The sequence below is a fragment of the Plasmodium knowlesi genome, assembly GCF_000006355.2.
Source record: "Plasmodium knowlesi strain H genome assembly, chromosome: 12".
In the NCBI taxonomy this organism is placed as follows: domain Eukaryota; phylum Apicomplexa; class Aconoidasida; order Haemosporida; family Plasmodiidae; genus Plasmodium; species Plasmodium knowlesi.
Genome location: NC_011913.2, coordinates 171,614 through 187,522, shown reverse-complemented (window position 1 = coordinate 187,522; position 15,909 = coordinate 171,614). Strand labels below are relative to the sequence as shown.

The window sequence follows — 15,909 nt, the reverse complement described above, 5'->3', positions numbered from 1 at the left end:
AGGTGTCCAACCCTTCGGCACATAGTTCACAAGTATACAGGGGTGTACCCGTATGCTAACATGTGCACCTCTGTATACGTGCGTATATACGAGGGAGTTTCTTTTTTTCTTTTTTTTTTTTTTTTTTTTTTTTTTTTTCTCTCTCCCCCTTTTGGATAAGGACGAAACTGTGAGATTTACTCCACACCTAGTTAAGAACAAAGGGCGCTCACACCAAGCACATTTCGTTACACCCGTGAGGGATTTTAATCTCCTAAATGTGTGTGTATGTGTGTGTGGGGGGAAAGGGTACTATATGTAAAGTTGTTGGTTAGGTTGCCTACCCGGTTGGACTACCCCTCGTTGACGTAACCTGAGGGACAGATGGCTAATAACCAACTGACAGCACAAAAGGAATCTGCTTTTCCGAAGTCGCCACAGATGAGGAGGCGTGAATGGAGTGGTGTTTCGAGCGGAGGCAGTGGAGCCAAGCTGGGTAGGGGGGGTAGCATCAGCAGGGGAGGCAGTACATGTAGTGCGTGTAGCGTCCTTAGCGGAGGTGGTGCAGGTGGTGTAGGTGGGGCAGATGGTATCCTCGCCCGAGGCAACTCCACACCGAAGGAGAAAAAAAAAAAAAAAAAAAGTGATCTCAGGGGAGCTCCTTCGACCCTGTCCACGAGGAAAGCAGGCACGCCGGGTGAGTCGCACATCGAGGAGGGAGTGAGGACAAGTGTACGGACAAATCTATCAACAGGTCTATTGACAAGTCTATCGACACATGTGAAAAGAAAGCAGGGTTCACAGTTGACACGAAGGGAGGTACCCAAGAAGGCGCAAGCGGGTGGGAACAAATTAGTACCAATGTCACCACCAAGGCGAGCGCAGAAAATCCCCTCCCTGTCAACCTGTGCGCACAAGTATAGGGTGAGCAAGACGTGCAATCTGAAGAAGAGTTGCGAAAAAAAGAGGAATACCAGTACCCCTCGAGGTAGTAGCAACTGCAGTGAGCAAGGACATGGGCTAATGGATGAGGAGCAAAAGAGTCGAATTCATTACAACCGCCATGTCCCCAAGGTAGGCGTTCCCTCTGTTGGTGTCTTTCATCGGGGAGGTGGAGAAAAAAAAACAGGGGAGAATATTAAATCGATGACGAAATTAAGAAAAAAAAAAAATGAACAACAGTTCGGGGGGCATGATCAATTAAATGAAAATTTGAAGGACACGAATGGAGATGGCGTTACGGGAGATGGTGTTACGGGAGATGGTGTTACGGGAGATGCTTACCCAGGAGGAAGTGGAACTCTCAGCGCAATTGACGCTGGTGATGTTCCTATTGGGGACGAAATGTACAGCTTCTTCCCATATGTGTACAATCGTGTGGATAGTGAAGAGAGCAGAGGGAAGGGTACTCTCTATGGAGGGGTTACTCCCTCTGAGCGCAAGTACCCAGACGGGCAGATCTGCGCAGGTGTGAAGGAGAGACCATTCATCCATGAGACAGACGTAGGTAGAGAAGATGCATCATTTCAATTCAGGGGGACAATTCGTACAATGGGTTTTTGTAAAAAACAGGTGGGGGTGGATGACTACCACTGCCATGGTGACGATTGTCACGGGGAGGACAACTATGATGGGGACAATTGTCACGGGGGGGACAACTATGATGGGGACAATTATCAAGGAGAGTACCCACTGAGAGAACATCTCGCACGAAGTAACCCCAACGAGGAAGACATGGATGGAGAGTTCCATCATTTAAGGAGCAGAGACACAAATGGAGAACTCTCCAATAACTACATAACGTACAAGCAATATGTCTTGAAGAGGAACTCGAATGGAAGGAGTAGGATGGAGGATGAACGCATCGACTGGGGAGGAAATTCGGACACGAGTCGTTTTGCATATCGGGGATATGCCAGTGATGGTGGAGGGGTTGGAAGGGGAGAGGGAATTATTGAAAATGGTGATTTTCGCGGAAATGTGAGTGAAGATCTGTGTGGCGATCTGGGTGTTCCCCCCTGGGAAGTTGTAAACAGAGAGGGCGTGTCAGCTGCCAACGAGATGAAAAGAAAAATTACTGACAGACGAAAAAATCAATTGGAACAAGTCTCCAAAAACGACACACACCATGTATCCGCAATTAACAGCAGTCAGTTGAAGACTGGCTCCTCCGATATCGATGCGTTAGACGATGTGCACTCAAACTTTGGAGAATCCTTTACCATCAAGCACTTGCCAGAAGTACCAAATGATGTGGCCATGGTTTGTAGAAGTGACAATGTTTCTGTGGGAGATGATCAGAATGCATACCATCTGTCCTTATCTGGTGAACTGACAATGAATGAGGGAGGTGGTGATGCCACGAGAGGATGTTGCAACTCCTCGGGAGACGACGGGTTGGACATGTGCAGAGAGGGGAAAAATCGTTTTGGAAAAGTGATGAATCAAAATGAGCACGTCTATAATGATGGTTCTTACTGTGATGAGGGTGATAACTTTGATAACTCCTCCCAGGAGAAAAAAAAAAAAGAAAAAAAAAAAGAGAAAACTCACAGTCATACGGATGAGGTATTATCGTCGACACGTGATGGTAGGTTCTATCTCTCCAATGGAAGGGGAGATACTCTTTCAATCTCGTCCTATGGGGTTGCATCAAAATGGGTAGGCCTCATGACTGACTCGGGTAGATACTTTGGGGAGAACAAATCTCTGTCCCGATCGGATAACTACTTCCGTGGCGTGACATCGCAGGACGAGTGTGCAGGTGGTGAGGGGGATGACCTCCTCGGTGACACTACTGTCTGTGTGCACTACCCCTATTGCGTAAGGGAGGAGGAAAAGGAGAGAAAGGAATTCCCAAACGAATATTCATTACAGAGGCCCAATTTTAGTAATCCCCTTTACAGCCACCATAGCGAGGCATCAATAATGCACATAGACAGCCTGGAGGATGCATCAGGTTCATTTGAAAAAATAAAAATGGTGAAGGGGGAGAAGTGTGATGACAACCCCTATGTCGATTACATCATGGAATCGAAGAATACAATGGAAGAGACTCGCCAGGTGGACGAGGCTTATTTGGAGAGTGCATCCTGTGAAGAATCTTTGGCGGATTCACACAAGCAGACACACCCAAACCCACACAAGCAGACACACCCAAACCCACACAAGCAGACACACCCAAACCCACACAAGCAGACACACCCAAGCACACACAAGCACACAGACACAGACACAGAGGAGATGAAGATTCCGTTTAGGCAAATCAGACAGGCAGATAGCCAGTGCACAAATGAACATAAGAACAATCTGGGTGGTCGAGACGAATCGGAGGAGAGTAACATCCTTAAGGACGAAATGCCAATAAGTTTTTTCCGAGGTATGTTCACTTCCCATGGAGAGGATTCATTACATGAGGTATGCGTCCACAGGGGGATAAGAACCGGCATGGATCATACGAAGGGTGTGTGGGAAGATAAGGAGGGCAACATAATGAACAACCCAATTCTATCTGAACCGTTAGACAAGTATAATAATTCCTCCAATCATTACGAATGTGATGGAGAGATGATGCAGTGTGATGCTTCAAGAAGAAACACGTACGAAGGTGTTAAGGTGAATTATGTGTGCAACTCATTTGGGGATCGAGAAGAGGAGGAAATGCTCATTGCATCTGATCCGTGTTCTTCCTTTGGAGGTGCTCACGTGGAAGGTAGTAACGATGTACTAGGGGTAGAACCCAGTGAGGAGATCCCCCACGATACAGGAGATGGATGTAAAGGGGAAGAGAAGTTTGCGGTTGAGTTGTTATACTCCTCTTCAACGCTTAGGAGTAACACCACGGAAGGGAAAAATGATGGTGCGGGTCGTGGTGGTGATGGTGATGAGGGTGGTGATGATGACAGTGGAGCGGTTCATGGTGCTAGTAGCGACGCTCTTGGACAGTATACTCTCGTGGGAAAAACGCAATCAACACCTCATTATTCACCTGAACATGTTCATGCGAAAAAGACGAAAAAAAGCAGTTCCTTCATCTCGGAACACGACAACAGAAAGAAACAAGTAGGGATGTTCCACATTTTTAGAAGTCGCAGCGCCCACATGGTGAAGGAGTCTAAGCGAGACTGTCCATTTAAGCTAGATGAGATTACTCCCATATGGAACAACGAAATGAATAAGAAGAAGAAGAGTGGATCGAACGGATTGGCAAAAATGAAAGGTAGCAATTTATCTGAGCAAATGTTGAGAGTGGAGGAGGAGCAGCATGAGGACGGTTCTATTCGAACGGTCAAAGGGATCTCCGCGTTAGGTGGGCTGCCTAAAGGATGTGTCATCGATAGTGCAAAATCTCCAAATGAGAGTACCGGGAAGAAGAAAAAAAAAATGTTTAAGAGCAAACTGTTGGAGGGATTGAAAAGGTTGATGAGAAAGAGCGGCAGCTCTCATGATGATGAATCTCAACCAGTGGAGGAAAACGTTAAAAATGAAAAAAACTGTATGGATGGACAGAACGGAGAGAGCCCCCTGGAAGGAGCGCGCAGAAGGAGGCTAAAGAGCTACCACGAGGAGGCTATTGCGAGTGAAAATATTTACAGGAACAGGAGAAGTGCCTCCGCCAGTGGAACAAACACATGGAAAGAAGAAATCAGGAGAACATTAATTAGCGACCGAAATGGAGAGAACCCCATCGCGCATGATAAATGCGCTCTTGACCTAAAGGGAAACCACCAGGCGAGAAGCGAATCGATTGGAGGCACACACATAGGGGGATTCATAGGAAATATGTACGAGAAGGAAGAGACTAACGGGAAAGATGAACTCATAAATGGGTACCTCCCATTTAATCAGGATAAGAATAATAATGAAGGAAATGAAGCCTTCATCCGTCATGAGGAGAATACTGTGGACCGTTTTGAATTCCCTATGGATTTAGGGGGTGTTATTAGCTCCACGTCCAGCTGGAATGATAACTTCTCTTCCGAGGGGAACTTCGATAATCATCAAATTTATTTCCTTGCGAGAAAGGAGAAGGGAGACGAATCAACATTTGAAGGAATGTCTCGTGTGGATAACATCCCCGTGGAGGATTTATTTGAAAAGGAAAATATGGGGGTGGAAAATCTATACGTGTGTAACGAGGATGAAAAAACAAACTCGCATTACGGTGAAGACGATGCTCACTTGAGCAGCGAGGATGAAGCGGAAAATGAAGAAGAAGAAAAAAAAAAAAACTGTCCATCAGGGGAGGAAGTAGAAGTTATTAGAACGGTAGATAACGTGGACAGGGGAAATGCTGCAGGATTCGATGATTCTGTTCATTCGAATGAGGAGATGCATTCGAAGCAGAGTGAGGAAGTGACAGTACTAACTCCGGAGGTAACAGATGGAAGGAACACACACGTAGAAATGTGGAGCGAAGATTGCATCGGTTTGAAGCCTCGCCAAGAGAATGTAAAGTTGACTGGCCAGAATGAAACCCTTTGTCAAGAGAATGTAAAGTTGACTGGCCAGAATGAAACCCTTTGTCAAGAGAATGCAAAGTTGACTAACCAGAATGAAACTCTCTGTCAAGAGAATGCAAAGTTGACTGGCCAGAATGAAACCCTTTGTCAAGAGAATGTAAAGTTGACTGGCCAGAATGAAACCCTCTGTCAAGAGAATGCAAAGTTGACCGATCAGAATGAAACTCTCTGTCAAGAGAATGTAAAGTTGACTAACCAGAATGAAACTCTCTGTCAAGAGAATGCAAAGTTGACCGATCAGAATGAAACTCTCTGTCAAGAGAATGCAAAGTTGACCGATCAGAATGAAACCCTCTGTCAAGAGAATGCAAAGTTGACCGATCAGAATGAAACCCTCTGTCAAGAGAATGCAAAGTTGACCGATCAGAATGAAGCCCTCTGTCAAGAGAATGTAAAATTGACTGGCCATAATGAAACCCTTTGTCAAGAGAATGCTAAGTTGACTGGCCAGAATGAAACCCTCTCTCAAGAGAATGTAAAGTTGACTGGCCAGAATGAAACCCTCTCTCAAGAGAATGTAAAATTGACTGGCCATAATGAAACCCTCTCTCAAGAGAATGCAAAGTTGGTTTCTGAAAATGAAGCGCTCAATAACTCGAACGCTAAGCTGAGGAGCGAAATGGAACAGCTAAAAGGAGATCTGGAAAAACATCGGAGGGAAAACGGGCAGCTGCAGGAGGAAGTGGTCCAACTTCGTAGCGACCTGGAGGAGGCGAAGGAGGCTCGCAACGTGGAGCTAAACTTAAAATTAAATCTGCAGAGACAGGAGGAAGAACTGCGAAGGAAGTGCGAGATGGTCGAAAAGGACAAGGAAGCCCTAAGAACGGAAAAAATGAACAACGTACTTAAGATAAACCAATTAAAGGAGGAGTTGAGGAGTCAAGGTAAATCTATGAAGGAGTTAAGGAAGGAGTTAAAGGAGAAGGAGGAAGAAATAATAATTCGCAGGGGAGAGGTAACCACGATGGAGAAAACATTAAACGAGACGAAAGAGAAAGTGGAACAACTGAACAATCAGATTGAAGAGCACGTGAAAAATGAAAAAACGAATCCAAGGGAAGTAGACATGTTGGAGGAAGAGAAGAAACTGCCTCTTGAAGAACACCAACTTTTATGCGACGAGATTGATACACTAGGAATGGACGAGCTTAAGGAAAGGTGCAAACGCTTGGCATGGCGGTGTACGAAACTGTCTTTGAAACTCAAAATATGCGCTAATGGCAGTGTAGAAGTTTCCCCCAATTTAGGGATTCACACAAGGAATGGAGAGCAAGATGAAGAGATTATCAACAGGCAAAGTGACTCTCCACAGTGTGATGGTAAAGATGCAGTTTCTATGGTAGACTATACATATGATTCGTCGGATAAAATTGTCGGGAAGGAGCTGATGGTTAACTCAAACGATGGATGTACTTGCACTTATAAGGAGATCCTACTGAGGATATTAGAAATTGTTAAACACGTAGATGCAGTTAGAACAAAACTTTGCCGCTTGAAGAGGAAGAGTAGTGATTTCTGGGGGGATAGTGCAGATTATTCCGATTGTCTCGTTTGGCTGAACTCAATTTCTTCGAACATTCTTTTTATCAATAGGAATGTTTCGATGATGGAGGAGGTGGCCAGGGTGAACCCTCAGGAGTGCGTCCAACCGGATGGGCAAACAGGTGCACAAGCAGGTGCACAAACAGATGCACAAACAGATGCACAAACAGGTGCACAAACAGGTGCAGAAACAGATGCACAAACAGATGCACAACCAGATGGTCAAATGGATGTTCAGGGGGACGAGGAACAGAGTGATCTACTTAATCCTCTCCGAGATAATGCTGAGATCACCGCTTCAGCGGATAAAGCACTCCTCTGTACGCAACTGCTTAATGAAAAATTCCAGAAGGGAAAGAATCTCCCACAAGGAATTAAATTGAATTTTGAAGAAGGGGCCATCTCCCCCGAGAGGTACACTTTTGGCGATGAAAAATCGGAAGATGCAAATCACCTGACATGTTCAGAAAATTTTGTCACTTTTTTTGAAATTTGTTTTTCAAGCGATTTGTTTCTGATTCTGTGTCATGTGTGCAGGGGTGTCCTCGAGATGAGCACGTGGGCGAGAAAGGGAGAGGAAGAAAACTTCCTTTGGGGGGTGCACAACTTGGTTAACTGCGTAGTTCAAATGGAGAATCTGTGCATTGATGGAGATGATCGTGGAGAAGAGCTTCATGCGCCCTCTAGTGCCCCTGCCAACGGGCTGTTTCATGTACTGAGAAGACATCTACAGAGATTAGTTCATCTGATGAAGGAAGTCAACTGGAGGAAGCGGACGCACGAAGTGATGCATGCATTGCGGAACCTCAGAATTGTGGTGCGACTTGTTTTAGAAGCCTTTTTAAATTTCCATGGACTCCGTTTTACCCTTTTTAAGGCAGATAGGCCGAAGGGGAATCTGCTCGATCCAGATGATGACTCACACAAAGAGTTTAGTAAGACACTGATGGGAGGATGGAGGTACTCGAAGGACACTTCACACCAGTTGTTGAGTCCCCTGTGGAGAGTGGAATCATTGCACAGAAGGAATATGAATGTGGGATCCAAGTTCCGGAAAACTCACAACAAAGGAGAGGTGCTCCGTAGTGATACCAACATGGAGGAAGATATGGATGAGGTAAATTTGGATGATCTTGCCAAGGGGATCGTAGAGCACAACTACAACGCACACCTCGTTCCGTGTCTGATTGCTTACCATGCGGATGAGGTTATCCTTGAGAGATCCCTCGAAGAAGGCGGCATCGATAGAGCCACCGACAACGACACTCACACGAAGGACGAGTTTGCCACCCAGATGAACTACTACGCCATGGACATCTTTAGAAGAATATCAGAACGCATGAAGTGGAATGAGCTAATCATTAGTGGTGATTCCTTCGCAACCTATTTCGACGAGGGTGGTCTAAAGTCCAAGTTGAGAGACAACTTCGTCATGCATAAAAATACAAAAATAAATATCGACACGGTGTATGAGCATCTGGGGGTTCTCCTCCGTCGAAATATTCCTATACGTAGATGCGATGGCCTCTTGGGTGAGTACTTTAAAAATGCACGTTCATCAGTTTTGCAGCAATGCCTCAGTTGCAGGGCCAGTTGTGGGATAACCCCCCACATGAACAGGACCTTAGGAAGTGCTTGTCTCTCCTCGAGTGTACCACCTGGCAATCAGCTCAGTCGCGATAACGGGGTTCAAGTAAAAAGCGCATCGTTCAGTGGAAAGGGTGAAATACGAATACATGGGAGGGGTCCACATTTTATAGACATGCCCTCCCCCTTGAAGGAGTCACGAAGTAAACAAAAAAACATCTGTGATGACGAGGGGGGTTCGGAGTACCCACTCATACGTCTAGACAACGAGTGCGTAAGTGCTCTCTTTCATATGTGGCATGCGATGGAAAAAAATTTTTTTTTTAAGATTGGCAAAAAGGGAGAAGAGGGAACTGTGGAGGGAAACCCACTTGCTTGTGTACAAGGTGAAGCACCCCAGCATGGGGATGCTAACGAAGTCAAACCTTACAAAGGGGACCATACATCAACGATGGATACTTACCTGCGCTCCATGATATATGATAGCTTCCAATGCACTGATGGAAATAAACAGATAGGGGTGAATAACTTCATTTTTTTGTTGAAGCAGTTGGGCATACAAGTACGCGACAGTAACTTACATTCCTTGTGGTGCATCATGACTGGAAACAAGGATGTTAACAGAGCAATGAAGGAAACCATTCCAGTTTCAACCTTCGTGAAGAAGGCCTATTCGACAAATCCCTCACTCGTTTTTTACGAGCACTGTAAGACCAAGGTGAAGTTGAGGGTGGCTGAACAGAATTTGAGGCATTTGCGTCGGTACAATAAGAAGCTCTTGTTGCTAGTGAATAGGAACCAACAGGCGAAGGAACTGCGCTCTGACGGTTGGGGCATAACTTACGCGGTGTGACAGATCATGGCTTCACTGCGCGGTGTATACTTGCCCTCGACGAGAAGGATATCCTGCATTGTGCGCAAAGAAGAGATGGACGGCTGCTCTCAGCCAATTCTTGTTAAATGGTTCTTTTGGTGATTTTTTTTTTTTTTTTTTTTTTTTTTTTTTTTTTTTTTTTCCGTTTTAGCTATTTGCACACATATTATACTCTTTGATCTAGTATTGAGCTAGCTATTTTTTTTTTTTTTTTTTTTTTTTTTTTTATCTATACTATCCTCCGTTAGTCTTGGCGGGCGTTGTCATTCCCTGTCAGATGGGAACTATAGCCGTATAACGGTAGGCACCTGGCTAAACACACTATTGTTATCCCGAGCCATTTCACCGATAACGACAGTTTTCGCATCGTACAAACATGCCCACTGAAGGGATCACCAAAGCGATGAATGCTTACACGTTGTCGCCTGTACCCCCGACCCCTGTGGGAGCGAACAAATGAAGTTTCGAACTCCACGCCAAGTGGGACTGACTTTGGGGGGACGACGCATTAGAGGGAGGTACACCAGTCTGAGCGCTTACGACTTATATAGTAGCGTTTGTTATGATCGACCCTGGGTAGTATCGCACCTGTATGCGTCAAGTAAACTTTTTTCCAACTGCAACTCCGCTGATAGTAAAGGGTCTCCATTATTGTCAACCTTCCTAAACGAGGAAGAGTTGCAGGTGGTACGGAGCAAGAGAATCTCGTTTTGCAAAAAATTTGAGGATAGGGTGAACGTTGTGTTGAAGCCAGTGGAACCGAGCAGTGCTCCTTCCATTGGGGAGTCTACCTCATGTGTGCATGCCACGGATGGAGGTACCAGTAGTGGTCATGGCCAAACGCAGTTCCTCCCCCTGGAGAGGTACCACCAATTGGCAAAGCACAAGCACAGTTACGTGTACGACTTCGAGATCACGAACATTGGTAAACTCAGCGAGTATGAGCCCGGAGAGCTAGTCAATGTATACTTCCACAACGGAGAAGAACTAGGAATAGGAATACTGAATAGAAAAAGTAACCTAGTGATTCGGATTATTGAGAGAGATATCCGAAAAAGCATGAACGATCATTTTTTTCTTACGAAATTGTACGAGAGTGTAAAAAGAAGATTTCATTACATGTACAGAGATGTACACTTGTGTAAATGGATGTATTCTTTACGGGTTCGAAAGGGGATCGATGTATACTGTAAAATGGTTAACTCCACCAGTGACGGCTTGCCTGGACTGGTCGTCTACTTCCTAGGAAATGACATCTACATTAGATACGATAATCTAGCTATACAAAAATTCAGGTGCATAATTGAAAAAGAATTAGATGCCATTTTCTCACCCAAAAATATTTTCTGTAAAAGGATTGTAAGCAAAAAGGAGAAGAGAGCTCAGCAAGGGAAAGAATATACATTCGAAACGATTAAGGGAGAACCCTGCGATATTCAACACCGAGAAAATGGACTTACCTTTTACAATAACATGTCAGACACAGTGTATGCTCCTTTTCACGTTGAGAATAAAAAAGATCGCCTCTTCCTCCGTTCCATCTGTAACGGTGCAAACATTTTATGTGTGAATGGAAACATCGGAGAATACATCATTAGCTGTGCATCTGTTGCGGAGGATGCCACTAATTCGGGAGATGCACCTGGGGTATCCATCCTCCTGTCGGAGTGCGCCAAGAATGCGAATTACGTTGATCAGAACATTAGGCGGAATGGTTGTGAGAATGTCATGTGCCTCTATCGGGAAGGTGCGCCAATTCGTTTAGCCCAACCGTTGGACCGATTCATTAAAAGTATTTGTTCCTTCCATTCTGATCGCACTGCGTAAGTCACACCAACTATGATCACTTTACTTTCCCCCCTTTCCCTTCTTTCTCACAGACATTCTAGACGAGCTCAATAACATGCATATGAACAACCTCAGGTGGGAACATGCTCCATGTACATGATGATACACGTACTAATTTGCTACTCGAATGAGAATCTCCCCCCCTGACCATCAACACCATAGTTAGTTCCGCCCCCACATGGTAACCCTGAACACACACACCCCTCTTTCATTCACAGATTTGACTTAATCATTTTCAACATAAAAAGTAACATCGTTTTTAGAAGTAGCTCTTACACGAGCCTATATGGGAAGAGGTACACGGCCTCCTTCAAGGGGGTGCACAAACAGTTGATTTACCTCTCAGAGCTGATGCAAGAGGGTGGTAAGCTCGCGCAGTGTGTGTGTTTGTGTTGTTGCTCCTGTGGAGCGTTCTTTCTCAGTACAGTTGCATTGGTGCGTACTTAACAGAGTCGCTAATGTGTCTCTGATGAACTACTTTCCCCCCCCTTCGCAGGTCTCCTATTCGTGACAGTAGAACTCTCGGCACGGGACTACCACCAATTCCTAAATATTGTGAAATGTGTGTTTGAACGAAGGAAGCGTAGTCTCTCCATTGTGTACGAAAATGCCTGCAGTGTGGAGGATAGGTAAGTCGCTTAGGAAGGTACCTCAAAAAAAAAAAAAAAAAAAAAAAAAAGTTACCCCCTACAATTTTTTTTTTTTTTTTTTTTTTTTTTTTTTTTTTTCCTCTAATGCTTTGTTCTCTTCATCCTTTTTTTTTACCCCCTTCCTAATGCAGCATTCTCTGCAACGACCAAACGACCTGGTACTTGCGGTCAGTGTGTTTTAGACTTGGATGTCCCTAAACTTCTCCTTCCTCTGGCCATTTGTAAACCTACGTGAAAATTAGGATTCATCCATGTGGCGCTCCGTATGGATGGTCTCATCAGTTCGTTCGCCCCTTTGTTCATTTGTGTATTTTTTTTTTTTTTTTTTTTTTTTTTTTCTTTTGCATACAAGGTGCGCCTTGTGGAGGTACCCTCAAGTGGCAATTTTCCAACATTAAAAAGAAACGATTGAAAAATTAGTGTTTAAGTGATATGGTAAAAAAAATTAAAAGGGCTAAAAAGAAAAAGGATGGCCTTAGCAGGGGAAGGATGATAGTAGAGTAACTTGTGCGATAAATGTGCAGGCGAAAGCAGGTCCTCATTTTCGCAAGCAATAACAAGGAAGGCCCGTCCTTCAAATGGGAAGAAGCCTCCTTCCCTTACTGGCTTAACTTGGTATATTAATTTGCGACCACATTTTCGGGGTGGGGGGTTTGCAATGGGCCGATCATTTTTTTTTTTTTTTTTTTTCTTTTTTTTTTTTTTATTCCCCACGAAAGGCGCAAGGAACTTTACGGCGCTAGTCGAAGTGTGTCAATTCGCCCTGAACGTATATTCAGCACAGCGCCCGGGCTTTAGCACCACACAGGCACCTTTTCGTATTGTCCCCTTGACATCAGAAAAGGGCATCAGTAACCCATCACGTGGATCGCACAAGTCGCACCCAAAAGGCGGAAATAGAACTGAGTGTGCAAAAGGAGGAAAAAAAAAAAAAAAAAAAAAAAAAAAAAAAATTTACTTCGTAGGAGATTCTTCATCCATTTTGACCAACTGTAGATTCGACTCATCAAGATTTATCCAATAGGAGGAGGCAGAATGGACAGCCCGGAGTTCCTAAAAATTGAGCTCGATAGAGTGAAGAGTGATTATGAAAATGTACGGCTAGACTGATGGAGAAAAGAACAAAGGGACGCAGAAGAGTGGACACCGAAAAAAAAAAAAAAAAAAAAAAAAACCGTGCAAATTAACCGTACATTATTTAAGTCCATCATGGAGACAAAACCTTACATTGTCCTATTCACGTCTCTCCCCTCTTCGCAGGAACTATCCGTTGACCATGTAATGCCAAAGACTCAGTTCGACTACGCGTGCATGCTAATCTGTTCGTCGGACCTAAAGAACATCCAACTTGCCTCATCGCTACTGCACGAGCTGCTACTAATAAACTACAACCGAATCGATTGTCTGTATCAGCTAGCCATTGCACACATGAAATTGCGGGACTATAAAAAGGCGAAGAATTACCTAAACGCGTTACTCAAAATAGATGCCAGAAATAGCAATGCTCTGGCCCTGAAGAGTCTTCTCTTTGACTTAATCTCGTCGGACGGACTGATCGGCGCACTGCTCGTGGCCCTCACCGCCTGCGGTATTTACTTGTCATTCAAATCGTTTAAATTTTTTTAGTTGAAAAAAAAAAATATGAACAAAAAAAAAAAAAAAAAAAAAATTTACAAAATGGGATTTTCATTTTTTTTTTTTTTTTTTTTTTCCTACACATGTTTTGTACACCTTTCACGTCTGTCTCATGGTAAGATGCTATAAAAACGAATCGAATGGGGACGCTTTAGGCTTCCCTCGTTTTATGGACAACTGATGCCTTTCCATTTTGTGCACAAACTGCTTAGTGGCGCAATTGCTATACATTGCAAGGGCGAGGAGGGGCCCATCCTGGCTGTTCAAACAGAGGGGAATTACCAACGTACTCGTATCATATATCCAAATGACCGTTACAAAAGTCCAAGAATAAAAATAGGAAAAGCCAATTTATGTAAAACAGACGGTGATTCATCGACTTCTTCGAGTACTTCGTTGCGTTGTAAATGTGTAAAGGGGTTTGCTGATTGCATATCAGTTTTTGCTATTAAGGGGGAAAAAAAAAAAAAAAAAGTTATAAACGTATACATGTATGATTGGAGGGAAGACCATTTTTCCGGTAAACCAACGACTGAGAAAAGTAACCAAACAGATCACCGCCATGCAAATTGTGAACCCCCTGTCTGCTTGAGGAGTGTTATACCTGGGTGTATAGGAAGTGCCTCTTTTCCGTACTCCCCTTCTGAAAAAAAAAAAAAAAAAAAAAAAAAAAAAAAAACATAAGAGTAGGCATTAGTGGTACACACAATGCAGGTGTGTTGTAAATTTTGACATACGTAATGTGCAACTGTTGATGATTCTGCTGAGCATGAGGTTAACGGATATGAACGTGCTGCTCATCCGAGGGACATTATTCGGATCCTTTGCAATGCGTCTTGTGCTGACAACACAGTTGAGAGGAGCCCGCTTTGGTTCCCACTATGATGCCTTCCTACCTTAACGAGGTGCAGGCACGGGCGGAACGTGAAATATGCCCACTTCATTTTGTTAACGCTTCTGAGATGGAAGTGGCCTGGCGGAGAGTTGCCTACTTTTGACTTAAATATAAGGGAGGAAAAAAATTAACACAAAAAAAAAAAAAAAAAATCTCGAAAAAGGGGTGTAAAACGCTTTCTCCTTTTTCCTATGAATGACGAATTAATATTTTTTTTTCAGAAATGTGTGAAATGGGTGTTTCCTCTACGTGAAGGCTTCTTTTTTTTTTTTATTTATATATTTATTTTTATTTCACTGGAACGACGCATCAGCATTTCTAGGAATAGCTCCCCCTAACGCTTGTTTGCGTGGCTCTGTAATTTGGTCCCCATGCCTCCGGGCTCACTTTCCATGGAAGTACTTCTTTTGGGGAATGTTCAGGAAAGTTCACATAGCCTGACCTAGCGTAACTTCTTTTTTTTTTTTTTTTTTTTTTTTTTTTTCACCTGAACAGGCAAGGTGAAATTGAAAAAAAGCTAGTTCCAATGGGGGGGGTGCCAACTTTTTATGTAGGTAAAGAATTATATAGGGAATACGACGCGTTGTCGCAGAAGAGGGAAACCGGAACAAAAGCTTTCATCCCTTTGTTGTATGTTTGGCGTTGTGCTGTGTTGCGTTTCGCTACTTTGTTCGTCTCCTTGGCAAGTTGTTGTGTACCTTTTTTTTTTTTTTTTTTTTTTTTTGTGCACCTTTTTCTGCACAACGCTGGTCGACTTGACAAAAAAAAAAAAAAAAAAAAAAAGAAATCGGGGCACATTCCTACGTCGTAGGACGAATGGGTGTAGCCACGCAGGTGGGAAGACTGAAAGTTAGATTTCGATGATGAACACAGGAATATATTTTTTAGGGCCATCCCGTCCCCTACGGGTCATAATGTGTGTATATGCACACTTACGAATAATACAAATTGGCCCCCTATATTTTTGCGTCTCACCTTGAGCAGGGTGAGTCCTCCAACTGGAGTGAATGAATACTGTTATAGGATGTTAGGGCACGAAATGAAACGCTTTACTGGGTGAAAAAAAACCCAAATGAATGAACCCTTGGCGAGGGAAATGAAACGAACTAGAACATAGGTCTACAGGAGCACGTGCACACATGCATTCTCATAGTTGTGTGGACCCAGCGTAACAAAACACGCGTGCATGGGTTAGAAGTGTTCGCCCAGATTTTTATCCTAATTGGGGGGGGTGCACGCACGTATAATTTGAAGAGATGGGAAAAAATGTGCCTATGAGTAGAAGAGAGCATGGGAAAATATAAACGTAAAATTACTGCACGTATGCCTTGACTCCTCAGAGGAGCATGCGCGTGAACGTCAGAACGAAAGTCAGAA

The 15,909-nt window shown here is 43.9% G+C and overlaps 4 protein-coding genes across 4 annotated transcripts; 3 read left to right on the top strand and 1 right to left on the bottom strand.

Moving 5' to 3' along the window:
• Window positions 1-363: 363 nt before the first annotated feature.
• PKNH_1203400 (conserved Plasmodium protein, unknown function) lies at window positions 364-9,483 on the top strand (the record flags this gene model as incomplete). Its single annotated transcript, XM_002260051.1, has 1 exon — window positions 364-9,483. The coding sequence occupies one exon, from the start codon at window positions 364-366 to the stop codon at window positions 9,481-9,483; it is 9,120 nt and encodes a 3,039-aa protein (XP_002260087.1).
• Window positions 9,484-9,960: 477 nt separating this feature from the next.
• Window positions 9,961-12,200, top strand: PKNH_1203300 (conserved Plasmodium protein, unknown function; the record flags this gene model as incomplete). Its single annotated transcript, XM_002260050.2, has 5 exons — window positions 9,961-11,251; window positions 11,385-11,427; window positions 11,571-11,716; window positions 11,849-11,981; window positions 12,134-12,200. The coding sequence occupies 5 exons, from the start codon at window positions 9,961-9,963 to the stop codon at window positions 12,198-12,200; spliced, it is 1,680 nt and encodes a 559-aa protein (XP_002260086.2).
• An 837-nt stretch (window positions 12,201-13,037) lies between these two features.
• On the top strand, window positions 13,038-13,628 carry PKNH_1203200 (mitochondrial fission 1 protein, putative; the record flags this gene model as incomplete). Its single annotated transcript, XM_002260049.1, has 2 exons — window positions 13,038-13,097; window positions 13,263-13,628. The coding sequence occupies 2 exons, from the start codon at window positions 13,038-13,040 to the stop codon at window positions 13,626-13,628; spliced, it is 426 nt and encodes a 141-aa protein (XP_002260085.1).
• A 304-nt stretch (window positions 13,629-13,932) lies between these two features.
• PKNH_1203100 (conserved Plasmodium protein, unknown function) lies at window positions 13,933-14,581 on the bottom strand (the record flags this gene model as incomplete). The annotated part of the gene is made up of 3 exons (XM_039113818.1): window positions 13,933-14,082; window positions 14,242-14,280; window positions 14,534-14,581. The coding sequence occupies 3 exons, from the start codon at window positions 14,579-14,581 to the stop codon at window positions 13,933-13,935; spliced, it is 237 nt and encodes a 78-aa protein (XP_038969793.1).
• Window positions 14,582-15,909: the final 1,328 nt, after the last annotated feature.